The sequence below is a fragment of the Pseudopodoces humilis genome, chromosome 18, assembly GCF_049639895.1.
Source record: "Pseudopodoces humilis isolate 2021_Gansu_Grassland_sample_001 chromosome 18, ASM4963989v1, whole genome shotgun sequence".
Classification (NCBI taxonomy): domain Eukaryota; kingdom Metazoa; phylum Chordata; class Aves; order Passeriformes; family Paridae; genus Pseudopodoces; species Pseudopodoces humilis.
The window spans coordinates 4,566,981-4,581,793 of record NC_142217.1 but is presented as its reverse complement, the minus strand read 5'-3'; the positions used below and the strand labels follow the sequence as shown (position 1 = coordinate 4,581,793).

Sequence of the window (14,813 nt, the reverse complement as noted above, 5' to 3'; positions counted from 1 at the left end):
CACTGCCTGCTGCTTTTTTTCCTTCCCCGTGGAGCAGACCCAGGCCTCCAGCAGCCTCCTGGCATGGACAGAGGATGGGGCGGGTCTGGGCACACGGCAGAGCTGGGGCTGCTCTGGGCTGCCTGGAGGGGTGGCCAAGCACGTCCTGGCCCCAGGGAACCAACATGTTGCCCCTGAAGGAATGGCTCAGCAGAGAGGGGACAGTTGCCAGACAGCTGCTGGAGTTGCCAGAGTCTACAAGCCAGGCTGCTGTGCCTGTAGATCCCCGTGTTGCCTGCTTTGGCTGGGACAGCAGCTCCTGGGGATCCCCTGGGTCTGGTATGCACGAAGGAGAGACCCCAGCTAATCCCCCATCACCTGAACCCCACCAATGCAGCACGAGGGCCAGCATGGAGAGCTCCTTGGCCACCTGGTGCCGTTGCAGGGTTGCCAGGATGAGTGCTATGGCACAGCTGCCCCGGGGGGACAGAGGCCCTGCTGTGTTCCCAAGACAGGTGGGTGCTCCCAGCACATGGAGACAGACACAGAGCAGAGCCCACATTGTTTCCAGGTGTTTTATAGCACACGCCTGAGTAGGACAGGGCTCACAACTCATCCCGGGATTCATCTGTCCGCGGCGCACTCGGATCCTCCTTGCCCGTGCTGTTTCCAGGGGTCTTGGTCACCTGGAGAAGGCAGCAGTGAGGCTTGGATGGACACACACTCCCTGCCTGACCCTGTCCCTGTCCCCATCCTGCAGGATCGATCCCCTCACCCAGCGGGGCCTGGGGACACCCCTGGTCAGGGGAGCTGTCCCCTGACCTCACTCACCGGAGGCTCCTCAGGCAGTGTCCCCCCGTTTTCCAGGAACTTGGAGAAGGTCTCCACATCTCGGGTGCTCTTGTACTCAACCATCTGGAGCCATGGGAGCAGAAGGTGCTGAGGGTGCCACCATCCCCCAGGTGCTGGTGACCCCACAAGTGCCCACACCAACCTTCCTGCCCGGCCCCGCGGGGAAGTAGTGCAGGGTGGGGAAGCCGTGGATGGTGATGTTCTCCAGCTCGTTGGCTGTGGAGTCCATCTCGGCGATAACGATGTCCTCGCGGTCCTTGTAGCGCTCGGCCAGCTCCTCCCAGGCAGCCGCCATGGCCTGGCAGTGGGGGCACCACGGCGCGTCTGTGGGGCGAGGGCATTGACAGGGGGTCTGTGACAGGGCTGGGGATGTCCTGGAGGGGCTGAGCCCCAAGGCAGAGCTCAGGGAGGGCCATGGGTGGTCCTGGCACTTACAGAACTTGACAAACACGTTCTTGGTCTCATCAAATGCCACCTGCTCAAAGGTCTTCCCCACCAGGACTTTAACGGGCCGCGTGTCCCAGTCCTCAGGGGGCTCCGCACTCAGCAGGTGAGGCTGTGGGGACAGTCAGGACAGTCACAGCCTGACTGATCAGTTCCAGAGGCCCGTGGGGCAGGGGGTATGTTCCTGTGCTGCCTTTTGGACCACATCTTCCCCTCTGCTGCTTCCCCCCATCCCAGCTCTGTGTGTCTCCATGCCAGCAGTCTCCTGCCTCCCTTGCCCGTAACAAATCCCCAGATCCTCAAGCCTGGCAGCAGGAGTATCAGTGGACAGGTCCTGGTGCTCACCACACGAGCATCATCCTTGGGTTTCTGAGCCAACAGCCCACCCCAGCACAGGGCAGAATCCATCGGTGTTGGCTGGCACCGTGCTGCACCCCTCACCTTCACCTTGCCATCCAGCACCGCCTGGATGAAGGTGCGAATGGCGGAATCCGAGAAATTGTCCTGCTCCATCTGGTACTTGCGATTGTTCTCCATCTTCACCAGGCGCAGGGTGGGGGCGTCAGCAGCGGTCATGCCGAAGAAGGGCAGGACGTCGGCGCCATGCCCGGCTACATCCACCACCACAAAGAGCACCTGGGCAGGGAATGGGGGACGTTGACGCTGGGGAATCCCAAAGCCACCCTCCCTGTCCCTGCCATGGGGCCACCTCACCTCACCCCGGAAGCCACCGGCAGCTGCCCTGAAGCCGTCCCGCAGCGACAGCTGCTCGGGTGAGGACTTGTTGAGGAAGAGCAGCATGTGATGGGGGATCTTTGCACCAAAGATCTCGCTGGATGTCTGGGGAGGAGGAGGAGGATGAGGGCAGGGCAGCCATGGCTCTCACAGACAGTGACAGGGCTGGGGATGGGCTGTACCTCGTTGGTGAACTCCATCACCAGCTGCAGGCTGTGGACACGGAGCAGCCGGGTGAGCTCGGCCATGTCCAGCCCCCGTGCAGGGTCCACAGGGAAGTTTGTCTGTCTCTCATCAAACTGCCAGGGCAGGGGCCTGTGAGGGCTGAGGGGAGGACAGGATGGCCCCACCACTCCCCTGCCACCCCCCTCACCTTCTTAAACAGGCAGATGGTGTCAGCTGACAGCCCATATGCCTGGAAGAGCTCAGCTGCCTCTGCCACGCCAAATGTCATGTCCACCGTGTCAGCAGCCACCTCGAGGAACACCTGGGCCGCCTCACCCCTCAGGTCCTGCACAGCCACCCGTCAGCACCACAGCCACAGCCACGGCCGTGGTCCAGCCCCGACCCGTCCCAGCCCACCTCGAAGAAGCCAATGACCACCAAGTCCTGGGAGTTGATGAAGGCGGCAGTGGTGTCGGTGTCCTGCAGCAGCGTGGCGCTGGGGCCGGCCCGGCGCTGCATCCAGCGCACGATGCCCTGGCTGTCCATGCGGCCTGGCACACAGACGTCACCTGACATCCCCTCTCCAGGCTGCCACCCCTCCCTGTGCCACCAACCTCAGCCACCCGCCAGCAGCACTGCCCACCATCATCACCTCATACATCCCACTGTCACCTGTCTATTGTCACCGGGACGTTGCCACCCCTCTCACCATCACCACCCTGTGACCCCCACAGTGTCAGGACAGTGCCAGCCTCGACCATCAGCCCCTGCCACCCGTCCCAGCCCCACGGCAGTGTCCCCTCGATGGGTGCCGGGGACACTGCCGCAGCCCTACCGGTGTATGCCAGGGGGTGGGTGCGGTTGCCATCACGGAAGAGCTTGAGCGTGGGGTAGGAGGTGATGCCAAACTCAGTGGCCAGGGCTGTCTGTGCCATGGCATCCACCTTCCCCAGCCGGGCTGGGCTGGACTCATTCCTCAGCTCGGTGGCTGCCTGGGCAAAGGCGGGAGCCAGCCGCTGGCAGTGCCCGCACCACGGCGCGTCTGTGGGTAAGGGACAGCACTGATAAAGGGGACAGGTGTGGAGACAGCCCACTGGGCCCCAGCTTGTGCCCTTCCCACACCCACACCGTGTGTCCCTGTCCTGTGTCCCACTGCCGTGCTACACACCCTTCACACCATGCTCTGCCTGTGTCCCTGCTCCGTGTGTCCCCGCTCCGTGTGTCTGTCCCCATCCCGTGCCCTGTCACATGGCCTGTGCTCTCCCCACTCTGTCCCACAGCCTTGCCCCTGCCCACACCACCACCCTCCCTCCTGTGCTGTGTCCATGTACGTGTGTTCTGCCCACACTCAGCCAATATTCCCTACCCCACCCTGCCCCTGCCCACGGCCCTGCCCGCACTGGGGGCACTCACAGAACTCCACCAGCAGCAGCTGGTGCTCACTCAGGGCACGGGCAAAGTTGTGCTCATGGAGCACCAGGACATTGTCCTCTTCCTTGATCTCATCTGAGAGCACTTCATCCTCTTTCTTCTCCTTTTCCTCCTCTTCTATCACCTCTTCATCCTTATCCTGGCCCCCCAAAGCCGGGCCCAGCCAGGCCAGCGACAGCACCAGCAGCCAGAGCAGCCGGGACCCGCAGCCGCGCATGGTGCCGGCGCTGAAGATGTTGTCCAGGGAGGAGGACGAAGATAAGGGACCTGGGGGCGGGTTGTGCCGGTACCCTGGGGCTCGTGGCCCTCCGCTACTGGCTGCCCGGCCCCGCCGATAAGGCAGCGGGAGCAGGTGCCTGTTTTCCAGGCGCTCCAGGGAGACCTGGCCCCGCCAGCGGGATGGGGACACGGCCGGGGGGGACAGGGAGCGGGGGGACAGGCACAGGCGGTGGGGGCACAGACACACCAGTAAGAGACCAGTCTGTAGGGTTTAATGGCGATGGAAGAGCACAGCCTGCGACCGGGCGGGTACCGGACACGGCACCACCACGGCAGGGTCACACCCCCGGCCCCAGCGATGGGGACGCCGTGAGGACCAGGCGGGCGTCGATATTTAAAAAAAAACAGCAATTAAAAATAACTTTGGTTGCGAAGACCACGACCACGGGCTCTCACTCGCTAAGGGACCCCCCTCAACCCTTCACGCGACTGGGGCAAGCGCGGCGGTGCCGGCGAGGGGTCCCCGGGATGGCGGCACCGCGTCCCCGAGCTGGCGGGGGGAGCCGGGGTGCGGGGGCGGGCTCAGTCCTCCCAAGCCTTCTTTATGCAGAGGCCCCACTCCCAGGAGAGGTGCTCCGTCTTGTCATCGTCGGTGACGAGGGAGCGGACGCGGTAGGAGCCCCGTGCCAGCCATCCCCGCGGCGCCTCCTCCGCCGGCGTCACCACCTCGTACTCCTCGGCCCGCGGCGCGTAGCTGCCCACCATGAAAACATCGCGATCCACTGGGCGAAGAGGGGACAGGAGGGACGGGTGAGCGGGGCCAGGAGAGCCCGGGGGCCCCCCAGCCCCCGCCAGCCCCCAGCCCCACTCACCGGGCCGGCCCCGGCGGTAGGTGAGGTGCAGGCACCGCAGCCCGCAGACGATCTCCCTGTTCACCTGCGGGGAGAAGGCAGGGGGGACTTGGGGAGTGTCCCGTGCCACGGGGACCCCTGGCATCCACCTCTTCCACCCCCTGTCAGAATTCAGCATCATCAAAGGTGGCAGGGACTCCAGGGTGGCAGGGATCCCCCTCAGGAGGGGCAGGGACCTCTAGGAAACCCTGGGACAGCCAGCATTGCTGGGATCTCCAGGAGAAGCGAGGACTCTGGGGTGGCAGGAACCATGCTGTGGCAGTCACACTGGGGACAGCAAGGACCCCCAGGGTGGCACAGGCTGGGGAACTCAGAGTGGGCAGAGGCTCAGAGGGGCACAGACCCTAAGGCTAAAGGGTGGAAGCAGATATCCCAAGGCAGGGAGCCTGGGGCAGGCAGGGACACATGGGTGGCAAGAGGGACCCTGTGGGGCAGGGCCCCAGGGTAACAAGGACCCCGTGGGGTAGGGACCCCGTGGTTTGAGGGCAGCAGGGCCATGCCCAGCCAGTGGGCACAGGGCACCACACACTCCCCTCACCTTGAAGGACACCTTCACCCTGTAGTCCACCCCTTCCTTCAGCACAAAGGCCCGGCCTCTCAGCTCCTCCAGGTCTCCTGCGCAGGCAGATGGTCCATCAGCCCGGTACTCCTTCCCCCTCCTCCTCCTCCTCCTCCTCCTCCTCCTCCTCCTCCTCCTCCTCCTCCTCCTCGTCCCTTAGGTGTCCCAGGGCTCACCTGTCAGGTCCATGGTGATGGGCCCCGGTGCCTGCTCGCACATCAGTGTCAGCTTTGTCACCTGCACGTTGGGCACGCTGGCATCTAGGGACAAGCAGCAGGGCCCAGACCTTACCCACCATGCCCAGTCCACCATCACCTCCATCCCAGTGAGCCAAGGGGCTGCCCATGGCCCTGCAATGGCAGGAAGGGCCACAGTGCCCGTGATGGGGGTGTTAAAGCAAGGGAATGCCAGGCAGCCAGGCAGGGCACAGGAGAGCAGGGGCATCTCAGGTCACCCCATCACTGGAATCGGTGTCTTTTGGGGTAAGAACACACCTAAAGGACCCAGACACGGGTATTTCCCAGGGTGTGCCATTCCCTGCCTCAGGAGCAGAACAAGGGGAAGCAGAGGAGGATGCAGCAGTGGCAGCCAAGGCATCCCTTGAGGTGGGCACTGGTCTCCTTCACACCACCAGCCCAACCTGCATGCCCCCAGCTTTCACCCATACCACGGTGCACCCCTCAGGCACCCCACTGCTCTGCAAACCCCTCCTCTCCCCCCTAGTTTGCGCCCTCCCCGATGCATTCATGGGTGGACACTGAGGTGCTGGGCCCGTGGAGCACCCCAGGGACCCTCAGTGCAGACCAGCACCAGCCTGGGGGACTGCTGAGCGGGCCGTGGGGAGCGGGGGGCACCGTCTGGTCATCGGCAGCCGTGCTATCCCCGTGTCCCTCCCCCCGTCCCCGCCGTTCGCTCCTCTCCGTCATCCCCATGAATTCCCCGGTTCCCTGTAGCCGTTCCTATGGAAACTGCGGCGGTGATCCCGTAACCACGGCAACTGGGGTCCCCGGGCACCGGCACTCAGTCGGCAGGGAATGCCGGGGTCTTTGCGCGGGTGGGGGGCTCAGGCAACACCCAGGGGCGATTCCAGCCGGGATGTGCCCTCCCTGCCGGGGATGCCCCACGGGACGCCCGAGCTCCCTGCGCCCGCTGAGGCTGCATCCCCCGGCCGGGCTGCCGAGGTGCCGCGGAGCCCAAACCCGACTGCAGCCCCAGCCTTACCCACGGCAGCAGGGATGGCACCCAGCAGCGCCTGCTTGTACTTCCGCAGGCTCTCATCCCCTGGGTCCAGCTCCTGGATCTCCTGCAGGCTCTTCTTCTCCGGCGTCTTGTACGCCAGGGCCACGTCGGCATCCTCCTCCTCCTCCTCCAGCGATAGCGTCACCCCCTCCTTGTCAGCCATGATGTCTGCGGGGGACAGGCAGTGGCAGCCCCGGGGACACCCCGGGGGACACCCCCCGACACCAAGGCACTGGTGGGCAGGGGGTGGCTGGGCTGTGGAATGGGAAATCCCCGTGGGGAGACCAAGCTGCTCCCCTGCTCGGAGCCGTGGGAAGGCTGCCAGGCTCGGTGTCCCCGGGGCCTGGTGGCACAGCTGAGACCAGAGGTGTTGCCGCCGGCTGCATTTCCGCACGGTCATGGAGCAAGGCGAGCCCGTGCCTAGGCGGTGCGCTCGGTCTGGGGGGCGTTTGCAGACCCTTCCAGCCCCCAGAGCCCCTTCGTGTCACCCGGAGAAGTCCTTGGCACTGCCCTGCTGCCCCTTCCAACCCCGCTGGGCAACCTGCAGCCCCATCTGCCACCCCAAATTCAAACCACCAGCAGCTGCAGGGTAAAAAGGCATCACTGGGACGGTGGTTCTGGTGGCTCTGGTGCTGCCAGACTGCTGGGGGGCACAAGGGTGGGTGATGTCCCCACAGTCCCTGACTCTCCCTGCCCACTGCATCACCCCCCCCACTCTTGTGGCCGTAAGCGCTGAGCTCCCCAAAGCCCCTGGAACTCCATCGCTGGGGACATGCTGGGAACACAGCATGGGACAGAGGACACTGCCTCCGCTCAGCCCCGGGGCCCAGGGCCAAAAATGTGGGGCCACAGGGCCCAGATGGGGGTCCCCAGGGCAGCGGCAGTGATGGGGACACAGCAGTGGCCCTGCTGCCCCTCTGGGGCCCGTACCAAGGCCCTGCCCCTCGGCTGTCACGGAGCATGCGGGCACTCCCAGCCCGGGGATGCACCCACCTGGGGACGCGCTGGCGGCAGGGCAGCGTGGCATGCATCGGGGGCCACAGGCTGCGAGGTGGCAGGGGGACAGCGGGGGTCTCCCCCGTGGGACGCTCCAGTTCCCCCGGGCCCGGGGTGATGCTCACTCACGGATGCACCGGGTGCCCGGGGGATGCTCACCTGTTGGGGGCTCGCCCAACAGTGACGATGAGCGATGCTCGCCCTCCCTCCCAGGGGCAATGCCCCCCGCCACCCCCGGCCGCTGCCCCCCGGCCGCCGCCGCTCACCTCGGTAGCACAGCGCCAGCCAGAGCAGCTCCAGCAGCTGCCCGCCGGCCTCGCACACGTCCAGGCCGAGCATGGCCGGGCCGTGCCGGGCCCGCCGCCCCCGGGGCCGGGCGGGGCGGCCGCTGGCGGGGCCCGGGGCGCGGCTCTGCCGGTGCCGGCGGCTCCTCCCGCCCGGTGCCGCCGCGCTCGGCGGTGCCGGCTGCTCCCCGCGCTTCCCGCTGCGCTTCCCGGCGCTGCCCGGCGCGGCCCGGCGGGGCGGCGGCGGCTCCCGCAGGCGCGGCGGCTCCGCTGCCCGCCCCCGCCCGCCCCCGCCCCTCGGCGGCTCCAGCCCCGCCGCTCGTGGGCGGCGAGACTGCAGTGAGGTCATCGCCGGGCGCACCCCCCCCGCGCTGCCCGCACCCCGCCAGCCTCCTGCCTGTACCCTCAGTGCACTGCCCGCATCCCGCGAGCATCCTCTCCGTACCCTCAGGGCACTGCCCCGCATCCCAGGAGCATCCTGCCCGTACCTCAGCGCGCTGTCCGCGCCATGGCCGCGCTGCCCGCATCCTGGCGAGCTCCTTGCTCACAGTGCCCGCACCGTGACCGCGCTGCCCGCAGCCCCGCACGCTGCCAGCGCATAGTCCACCCTGCCCGCATCCCCCGAGCATCCTTCCTGCATCCTCAGTGCACTGCCCGCACCCTGCCCGCACCCTGCCCGCACCGCCATCCAGCAGCCACAGCGCTGTGTCCCCCCTCTCCCGGGCACCGGGACAGCCAGGGCACCCCCCGGCCCCGGGAGGTTGGGGCGGGGGGGGCCGGGGTGTGCTGGGTGTTGCCGGGGACCCCAGGAGCAGGGGGCACATTGACCCCAGGGGTCGGGGCCGGGGTTTGGGGCACCCGGTGGAGACGGCGGCAGCCGCGGGAGGGGCAGCGGGGGGGCAGCGGGGCGGGACCGGGCGGAGCCGGGGCGGGTTCGGGCGGAGAGGCTCGGCGAGGGGCGCGCACCCGCGATGACCATCGGCGGCCCCCGCGGCCGGCACCCCCGCCTGCAGATGCCCTGTCTGCGCAAGGTGAGCGACACCGGCACCGGCAGCCGCTCCGCGGGGAGGGGGCACCGCGCCGGGGCCGGGCACGGCGGAAACCGGGCACCGCCAACGTGGGGAGCGGGCAACCGGTGTTGGGACTGTGGGGATCTGGCACGGGCATCGCGGGGAGGGCGTACCGAGGGCACCGGGCAGCGGCACCGTGTGGAGCGGGGACGGGGCGCTGGGACCGTGGGGACCAGACACTGACACTGCCCTGGGTTACTCGGGTGTCGGAGGCTCTGGCGTGGGATCGCCGGGGACCGGGGCAGCACCACCCAGAGAACGCGGGACAGCGGGTAGACCGGAGTCGCCACGGGGCACCGGGAATCGCCCCACCAGGGAATACCCAGGGGCAGCGCCCCAGAGCTGCGTGTTCTGCTCCCCCACACCGGGCTGGGGTGCTGCCACAGCCTCGGCTTTTCACTCCCCAAAACCGGGGTTCTCCGGGCCAGGGATGCCCGAAGGATGAGTGTTTGCAGCTCCAGCATCACATGCTCGTCCAGCTGCTGGGTGCCTCGGTCAGGCTGTGGCGTGCCAGGCTGTCCCTAGGGCTGGGCACGAGGTGTCCTGGGGCACTGCAGGGCTCCAGGCTGTCCCCAGGATGTGCAGGGGTGTCCCTGTCGGGTTGCGGGGACCCAGGCTGTGTGCAGGTCCCAGGGTGCCCGGGGTCACAGTGAGGGGAGCCAGGCTGTGTCCGGGCCCGGTGCCGCCGTCGCGGGGCTGAGCACAGCGGTTCCTTGCCCGGCAGATGGAGCGGATGATCGTCAGCATGCAGGACCCCGACATGGGCATCAAGATGAGGAACCAGCGTTTGCTCATCACCGTCATCCCCCACGCTATGACAGGTGGGTCCCCGCCATGGCGTCCCCCGCGAGGCGGGTGGGGAAGGCGTGTGGGAGCCCCCGGGGTGTCCCCAGCCCCGCAGCAGCTCCTGTCCCCGCACCCGGGTGCTCAGAGCTGCAGCTGCGATAAATTATGCATCGGCTGCGAGGGGCGGGCGCTCGCACGTCCTTGGCAGGGCCCCGGTCACCCTGAGTGACCCCTGGCACTGCCACCAGGTGCCCCAGCCCAGAACCCCCCTTGTCGAGAACCCCCTATTGCACCTCAATAACACAGCCTCTGTCACCAGGGAACGACATCGTGGAGTGGCTCATCCAGAAGTACGGCATCTCCGAGGAGGGTGAGTGCCCCGGCACAGGCAGCTGGCACCGGGGGGCGAGTGGGGCTGCCGAGCCTCCCCTCAGCCCCCAGTCCCATTCCGCAGAGTCGCTGCACCTCGGCAACCTCATCGTGAAGCACGGCTACATCTACCCCCTCAAGGACCCGCGCAGCCTGGTGCTGCGGGCGGATGAGTCGCCCTATCGCTTCCAGGTACAGCCGCACCGGGGCACGGCACAGCCCAAAGGCCGGGGCTGTCCCGGCTGGGCACCGTGGCACCCCATGGCAAGTGCCTCAGCCGCTTCCTCCCCCACAGACCCCCTATTTCTGGACCAGCACCAAGTGGCCGGCCACGGAGCTGGACTACGGTGGGTGCCGCCGTGCCGCTGGCACCAACACGGGCTGCGAGCTCTTCCCAGCCCCGCTGAGCGCCGCCGCTTCTCTTGCAGCCATTTACCTGGCCAAGAAGAACATCCGCAAGCAGGGCGATCTGATCGAGCACGAGAAGGTGAGCGGTGCCCTCCTCACCCCTTTGATGGGCTGGGGGAGTCTCGGCTCACCCAGGAGCGGGGTCTCACCCGTGGCGGGGGGCACCGGCTCTCCCTGTGCTGGAGCGGCAGCAGGACCCGGGGCCAGGCAAGGGGACAAGTGCCGCACCGTCCGTGCCTACCTGTCGCTCCCCAGGATAACTACAACCTCCTGCACAAGCGGATCAACCACACCTGGGACTTCGTGGTGATGCAGGCACGGGAGCAGCTCCGGTGAGTGCGGGCACGGCCGGCACCGCTGCGGCCCGGGGAGCGGCCGGGATGGAGCAGCCCTGGGTGCCGGGCAGGCAGGGTGCCAGCACCTCCCCGCTGCCTCTGCACGGCCAGGGCAGCCAAGCAGCGGCGCAAGGGCGACCGCATCGTCATCGACTGCCAGGAACAGGCGTACTGGCTCGTCAACCGGCCCCCGGTGAGCGTGAGCTGGGGGGGAGGGCTGGAGGGTGCAGCCCTGGCGTCACCCACGGCCTCGGCCTGAGCAGCGGGGCTGGGGGCACAGGGGGTCTCCCCAGCCTCCAGCATGATGTTCTCGTTGCAGCCAGGAGCCCCTAATGTGCTGGAGCAGGGTCCCGAGCGCAGGAACTGCCACACCACCCGTGTCCAGCTGGTGAGTGGGGACGTCCAGGCAGCCCTGGCACTATCTGCGGGCACAGGGCACACCCAGTGCCTGCGCCGGCGTGTAGAGCTGCCCCGGTGGGTGCCCACCCATCTCACCCCAGCCTGTGCCCACACTTTGGGGTGTGGGGTGAGCCCCAGCTCTGCTGACATCCGTGTGTCCCCCCACCCCATGCATGGGGAGTCCGTGGGTCTGTCCTTGCACCCACCACCCCTCTGTGCCAGCACCTCTAATCCCTGCAGGGCAGCTGTGCTGCAGGGAGCCCTGGCAGCACTCACCAAGCCCTTCCTTGTGTTGTGATCCCACTAATGCTGCCCCAGCACCCCCAGGCTGTCCTCACTAACCACCCACTTTCTCTTCTCTGCGCCCTGTGCCGTGTCCTTTGCCCACGTAAGTGTCACTAACCTAGGGCTGGTGTCACACCGGGGTGTGGAGGGGGGGAGGCCACTGTTCATTCCACAGGCTGTGCTGGCTGAGCCAGGAGGGCTGGGGGAATGAGGCTGGGGGTCATGGGGATGGGCTACAGAGTCCCAGGGTGGGGGAATGGGTGCCTGGATTGTCCAGAGCGGTGCTGGCAGGGGAATGTCCTGGCCCCACTGTGCCCTCACCCAGCCCTGTGCGTCTCTTGCAGACCAAGAACATGGATTACTACAAGCGAGAGGTGAGTGGGGAAAGGGGTGGGGGCAGCTCCTGGGGGACATGAGCTTCCAGGCACCCCAACATCTCCCCTGCGCCTGGCCCCAGATCGAGTACTGCAGGAAGGCCATGGCCAGGACCAGGGTGAAGTCCTCCATCTGCCTTGAGGGGTGAGTGGCAGCCGCTGCCCCAGCCACAGGCTGGGTCCCTGGTGGGGTGACAGGGCCACCCCCATCCCAGCAGCTGGTGCTGGCAGTGCTGCACCATGTCCCTCAGCAGGGAGTGGAGCTGAGGCTCTGCACAGCTTGGGCATATCCCCACCGTGTCCCCATCATGTCCCCATGGTGGCTGGGGGTCGGTGGCCCTGGTGTCCTCCAGCCACCACTCCTGGCAGGTACATCAAGTTCAACGAGCAGTATGTGCCCCATGACCCCATCATGTCCGGCTGCCTGCCCAGCAACCCCTGGATCACGGATGACACCACGTACTGGGCCATGAATGCCCCCACGTAAGTGCCCCAGGCCCCCCACAGCTCCAACCCACAGGACAGGGTTGTGGGGTCTGTGGGGTCAGGCAAGCTGCCATGGGCTGCCAGCCCCAGTGCCGCTGTCACCCACAGAGTGACGACCCCCACGAAACTGCGCGTGGAGCGTTGGGGCTTCAACTTCAGTGAGCTCATCAACGACCCCCTGGGCCGGGCACAGCTCCTTGAATTCCTCAAGAAGGAGTTCAGTGGTGAGAGGCCCCAGCCCCAAAACACTGCTGTGTCTTGGCAGCCCAGACCCACCACTGTGACCCAGCACTGCCAAACCCACCATGTCCCAGGGGTGCCTAATCCACTGTCCAATCCCAACACCACCAAAGCACCCCATTACCGTGTCCTGGCTTTCCTCAGCCTTCCAGCACATCCCAGTACCTCCCAGCTAATCTGCCCCAGTTTCCCTGGTTCCACTGTCCCAGTTGGCTCTGTGCCCATGAGGAAGTTGCCCACGAGGGGTGCCCAGTGCCATGTCCCCATTGCCAGCACCATGTTCCCCTCCCCAGCTGAGAACCTGAGCTTCTGGGAGGCGTGTGAGGAGCTGCGCTACGGGGAGCAGTCCCGCATCGCCGAGATCGTGGACTCCATCTACCAGTGAGTGTCGGGGGGGATCAGGATGGAGGTTTTGGGGGTGCTCAGGCCATCACGGTGCCCTGTCCCGGGGCGGGGCCGGGCTCACCGCCGTCTGTGACTCCCCAGGCAGTTCCTGGCTCCCGGGGCCACGCGCTGGGTGAACATCGACAGCAAAACGATGGAGCGAACACTGGAGGGCATCAAGACGCCCCATCGCTACGTGATGGACGATGCCCAGATGCACATCTACATGCTGATGAAGAAGGTGGGTGAGGGCGGGGCTGGGCAGTGCGGGGCTGGGCAGGATCCTGACGTCTCTGCTCGCCCAGGACTCATACCCACGGTTCCTCAAGTCGGACCTCTACAAGAACCTCCTGGCCGAGGCCATCATTCCCCCGGAGACCAAGAAGCGGTGAGGGCAGGGGCCGTCCCCTGGGGCCCACCTGGGGTGGTCCCCGCCTCTTCTGACCCCGTTCTGCCCGCAGGGTGTTCCCCTTCATGCGCAAACAGCGGCACTCCAGCCCCAGCCCGGCGCTGCTGCTGCCCGCGGGCGATGCCGAGGAGAGGAGCAGGAGCCCTTCCACTGCCGCCGTCCCCGAGGAGGAGAGCTGAGAGCCGCAGCCCCCCGGGAGCCCCTGACCCAGCACACCCAGCCCCGCCGCAGGACCCTGCCGGCAGTAGCACTGGAGGACAGAAGCCATATTCCCCCCGGGGCGCCCCGGAGCCAGGCTGACCCCGCCGCAGCCCCCGCTCACATCCCCACACCCTCCCGCCCCTCGGGGAAGCCGCACCCAGCCGGCCTGGTGCGGGGTCACCCCCTCCTCCCACCCCGGGCACGACACAGTAAAACCCCCGTGGGGAAACACTGAGGCTCCCGTGGTTTTTGGGGAGCGGGGCCGGGGCGGCGCTGGCAGGGTGGGAGGTGCACAAAGTGCTGCCCACTCCTCCAGGCTGGATCGTGACCTGAACTCTGGGCTGGAAGCGATGTCCTCCCACGCCTGCAGCAGCCAGCAAGGGTGCAGAGCCCGGGAGGGGACCAGCCCCCGCAAACGTGTGCCCATGGCACAGCCATCACCCACAGATGTGCTTGCTCCCAGGGGCAGCACCAGCCTGGCACGGCTGAGCTGGCACAGCAGGCATTACCCGTGTGCCACCTACTCCCCAGGGGGACAGAAAGGCCCCTGGAGTGGGGCTGGAGTGACGCAGCCGTGTGGGCTGGTAGGGGCACCAGGAGCAGGGCTGGCAGCTGAGCCACTCTCCCTGCCCATGGATTGTTAATCTGAGCAGAGGCTGGGGATCGCACGGCAGGATTATTCCCCTGCTGCAGAGGATTATCGCTGGTGGTTACATAAAGGAGAGGGGGGCTGATGCCCAGCAGTGCTCAGCCCTGGAGCCCAGCCTGCTCCACACGTACCCACACAGCAGAGCTGGGGACAGCTCCAGCCCCAAATGGACCAAGAGGCGCCATCCTGTATCCTAACAAACACCGTTGGGATGCTGAGGATGGCATCCTTCCCTGCCACAGAGCCTGGCACGGAGCAAGGGGCATTCTCAGCTCCGTGCTGGGGCAGACAGAGGGCCCTGGGGCAGGGGAAGCTGCTGGAGCCTCGGTCACAGGATGGAGCTTGGGCCCTCGGTGCTGGCAGCCAGCGGGCAGTGACAGATGGTCCCGCGCTCCAGGAGACAGCGCCTGCCACGCGTCTCCCTCCGGCTTGATCCAAATCCAAACCCCGGCATGAGATTTTCGTGCTGATGGACTGCAGCGGGTATCTGGGGTGTAAAACCAGGTCACAGAGCCCCAGGTGGGGGCAGGGACGGGGTGGCCCAGCTTGGTTATCTAACTCCAGCCTCTCTCCACACGCTGCCTTCTCCTTTTTCCTGGCCCAT

General features: G+C 66.9%; 3 protein-coding genes across 8 annotated transcripts; 1 reads left to right on the top strand and 2 right to left on the bottom strand.

Moving 5' to 3' along the window:
• Positions 1-540: 540 nt before the first annotated feature.
• Positions 541-3,823, bottom strand: PDIA2 (protein disulfide isomerase family A member 2). 2 transcript variants are annotated; one of them, XM_088064103.1, is made up of 11 exons: positions 3,589-3,823; positions 3,011-3,217; positions 2,593-2,726; positions 2,384-2,521; positions 2,193-2,309; positions 1,990-2,115; positions 1,717-1,911; positions 1,267-1,387; positions 974-1,155; positions 802-894; positions 541-665 (listed from the first exon to the last, which is right to left on the bottom strand). In XM_088064103.1, exons 1-11 carry the CDS (start codon positions 3,821-3,823, stop codon positions 585-587), a joined length of 1,629 nt encoding a protein of 542 aa, XP_087920229.1. In that variant the 3' UTR covers positions 541-584. The 2 variants fall into 2 exon arrangements, with proteins under 2 accessions (XP_087920229.1, XP_005523210.2); XM_005523153.2 differs by having other exon boundaries at positions 811-894.
• Positions 3,824-4,075: 252 nt separating this feature from the next.
• Positions 4,076-7,905, bottom strand: ARHGDIG (Rho GDP dissociation inhibitor gamma). 2 transcript variants are annotated; one of them, XM_005522845.2, is made up of 6 exons: positions 7,797-7,905; positions 6,517-6,702; positions 5,472-5,555; positions 5,275-5,351; positions 4,698-4,761; positions 4,076-4,607 (listed from the first exon to the last, which is right to left on the bottom strand). In XM_005522845.2, exons 1-6 carry the CDS (start codon positions 7,867-7,869, stop codon positions 4,408-4,410), a joined length of 684 nt encoding a protein of 227 aa, XP_005522902.1. In that variant the 5' UTR covers positions 7,870-7,905; the 3' UTR covers positions 4,076-4,407. The 2 variants fall into 2 exon arrangements, with proteins under 2 accessions (XP_005522902.1, XP_087920190.1); XM_088064064.1 differs by lacking the exon at positions 7,797-7,905 and having other exon boundaries at positions 6,517-7,679.
• An 855-nt stretch (positions 7,906-8,760) lies between these two features.
• Positions 8,761-13,681, top strand: RGS11 (regulator of G protein signaling 11). 4 transcript variants are annotated; one of them, XM_088063975.1, is made up of 17 exons: positions 8,761-8,845; positions 9,609-9,705; positions 9,990-10,040; positions 10,125-10,231; positions 10,335-10,386; positions 10,468-10,526; positions 10,703-10,779; positions 10,894-10,975; positions 11,102-11,170; positions 11,817-11,840; positions 11,924-11,985; positions 12,210-12,323; positions 12,435-12,550; positions 12,860-12,947; positions 13,053-13,191; positions 13,256-13,338; positions 13,412-13,681. In XM_088063975.1, the coding sequence occupies exons 1-17, from the start codon at positions 8,786-8,788 to the stop codon at positions 13,536-13,538; spliced, it is 1,407 nt and encodes a 468-aa protein (XP_087920101.1). In that variant the 5' UTR covers positions 8,761-8,785; the 3' UTR covers positions 13,539-13,681. The 4 variants fall into 4 exon arrangements, with proteins under 4 accessions (XP_087920101.1, XP_014107999.2, XP_087920099.1 ...); XM_014252524.2 differs by having other exon boundaries at positions 11,811-11,840; XM_088063973.1 differs by having other exon boundaries at positions 10,894-10,981.
• Positions 13,682-14,813: the final 1,132 nt, after the last annotated feature.

Coding starts and splice junctions, on each gene's coding strand:
- PDIA2 (XM_088064103.1), bottom strand. CDS start 3,823: ATGCGCGGCTGCGGGTCCCGGCTGCTCTGGCTGCTGGTGCTGTCGCTG. Junction 2,310..2,383: donor CCATCTGCCTGTTTAAGAAG/GTGAGGGGGGTG, acceptor CTGCCCTGGCAG/TTTGATGAGAGACAGACAAA. Junction 1,156..1,266: donor GAACGTGTTTGTCAAGTTCT/GTAAGTGCCAGG, acceptor CTCGCCCCACAG/ACGCGCCGTGGTGCCCCCAC.
- ARHGDIG (XM_088064064.1), bottom strand. CDS start 6,934: ATGACCGTGCGGAAATGCAGCCGGCGGCAACACCTCTGGTCTCAGCTG. Junction 4,762..5,274: donor GGGTGAAGGTGTCCTTCAAG/GTGAGGGGAGTG, acceptor TTCTCCCCGCAG/GTGAACAGGGAGATCGTCTG. Junction 4,608..4,697: donor CTACCGCCGGGGCCGGCCCG/GTGAGTGGGGCT, acceptor CTCTTCGCCCAG/TGGATCGCGATGTTTTCATG.
- RGS11 (XM_088063972.1), top strand. CDS start 8,786: ATGACCATCGGCGGCCCCCGCGGCCGGCACCCCCGCCTGCAGATGCCC. Junction 10,387..10,467: donor GGCCACGGAGCTGGACTACG/GTGGGTGCCGCC, acceptor CTTCTCTTGCAG/CCATTTACCTGGCCAAGAAG. Junction 10,527..10,702: donor ATCTGATCGAGCACGAGAAG/GTGAGCGGTGCC, acceptor GTCGCTCCCCAG/GATAACTACAACCTCCTGCA.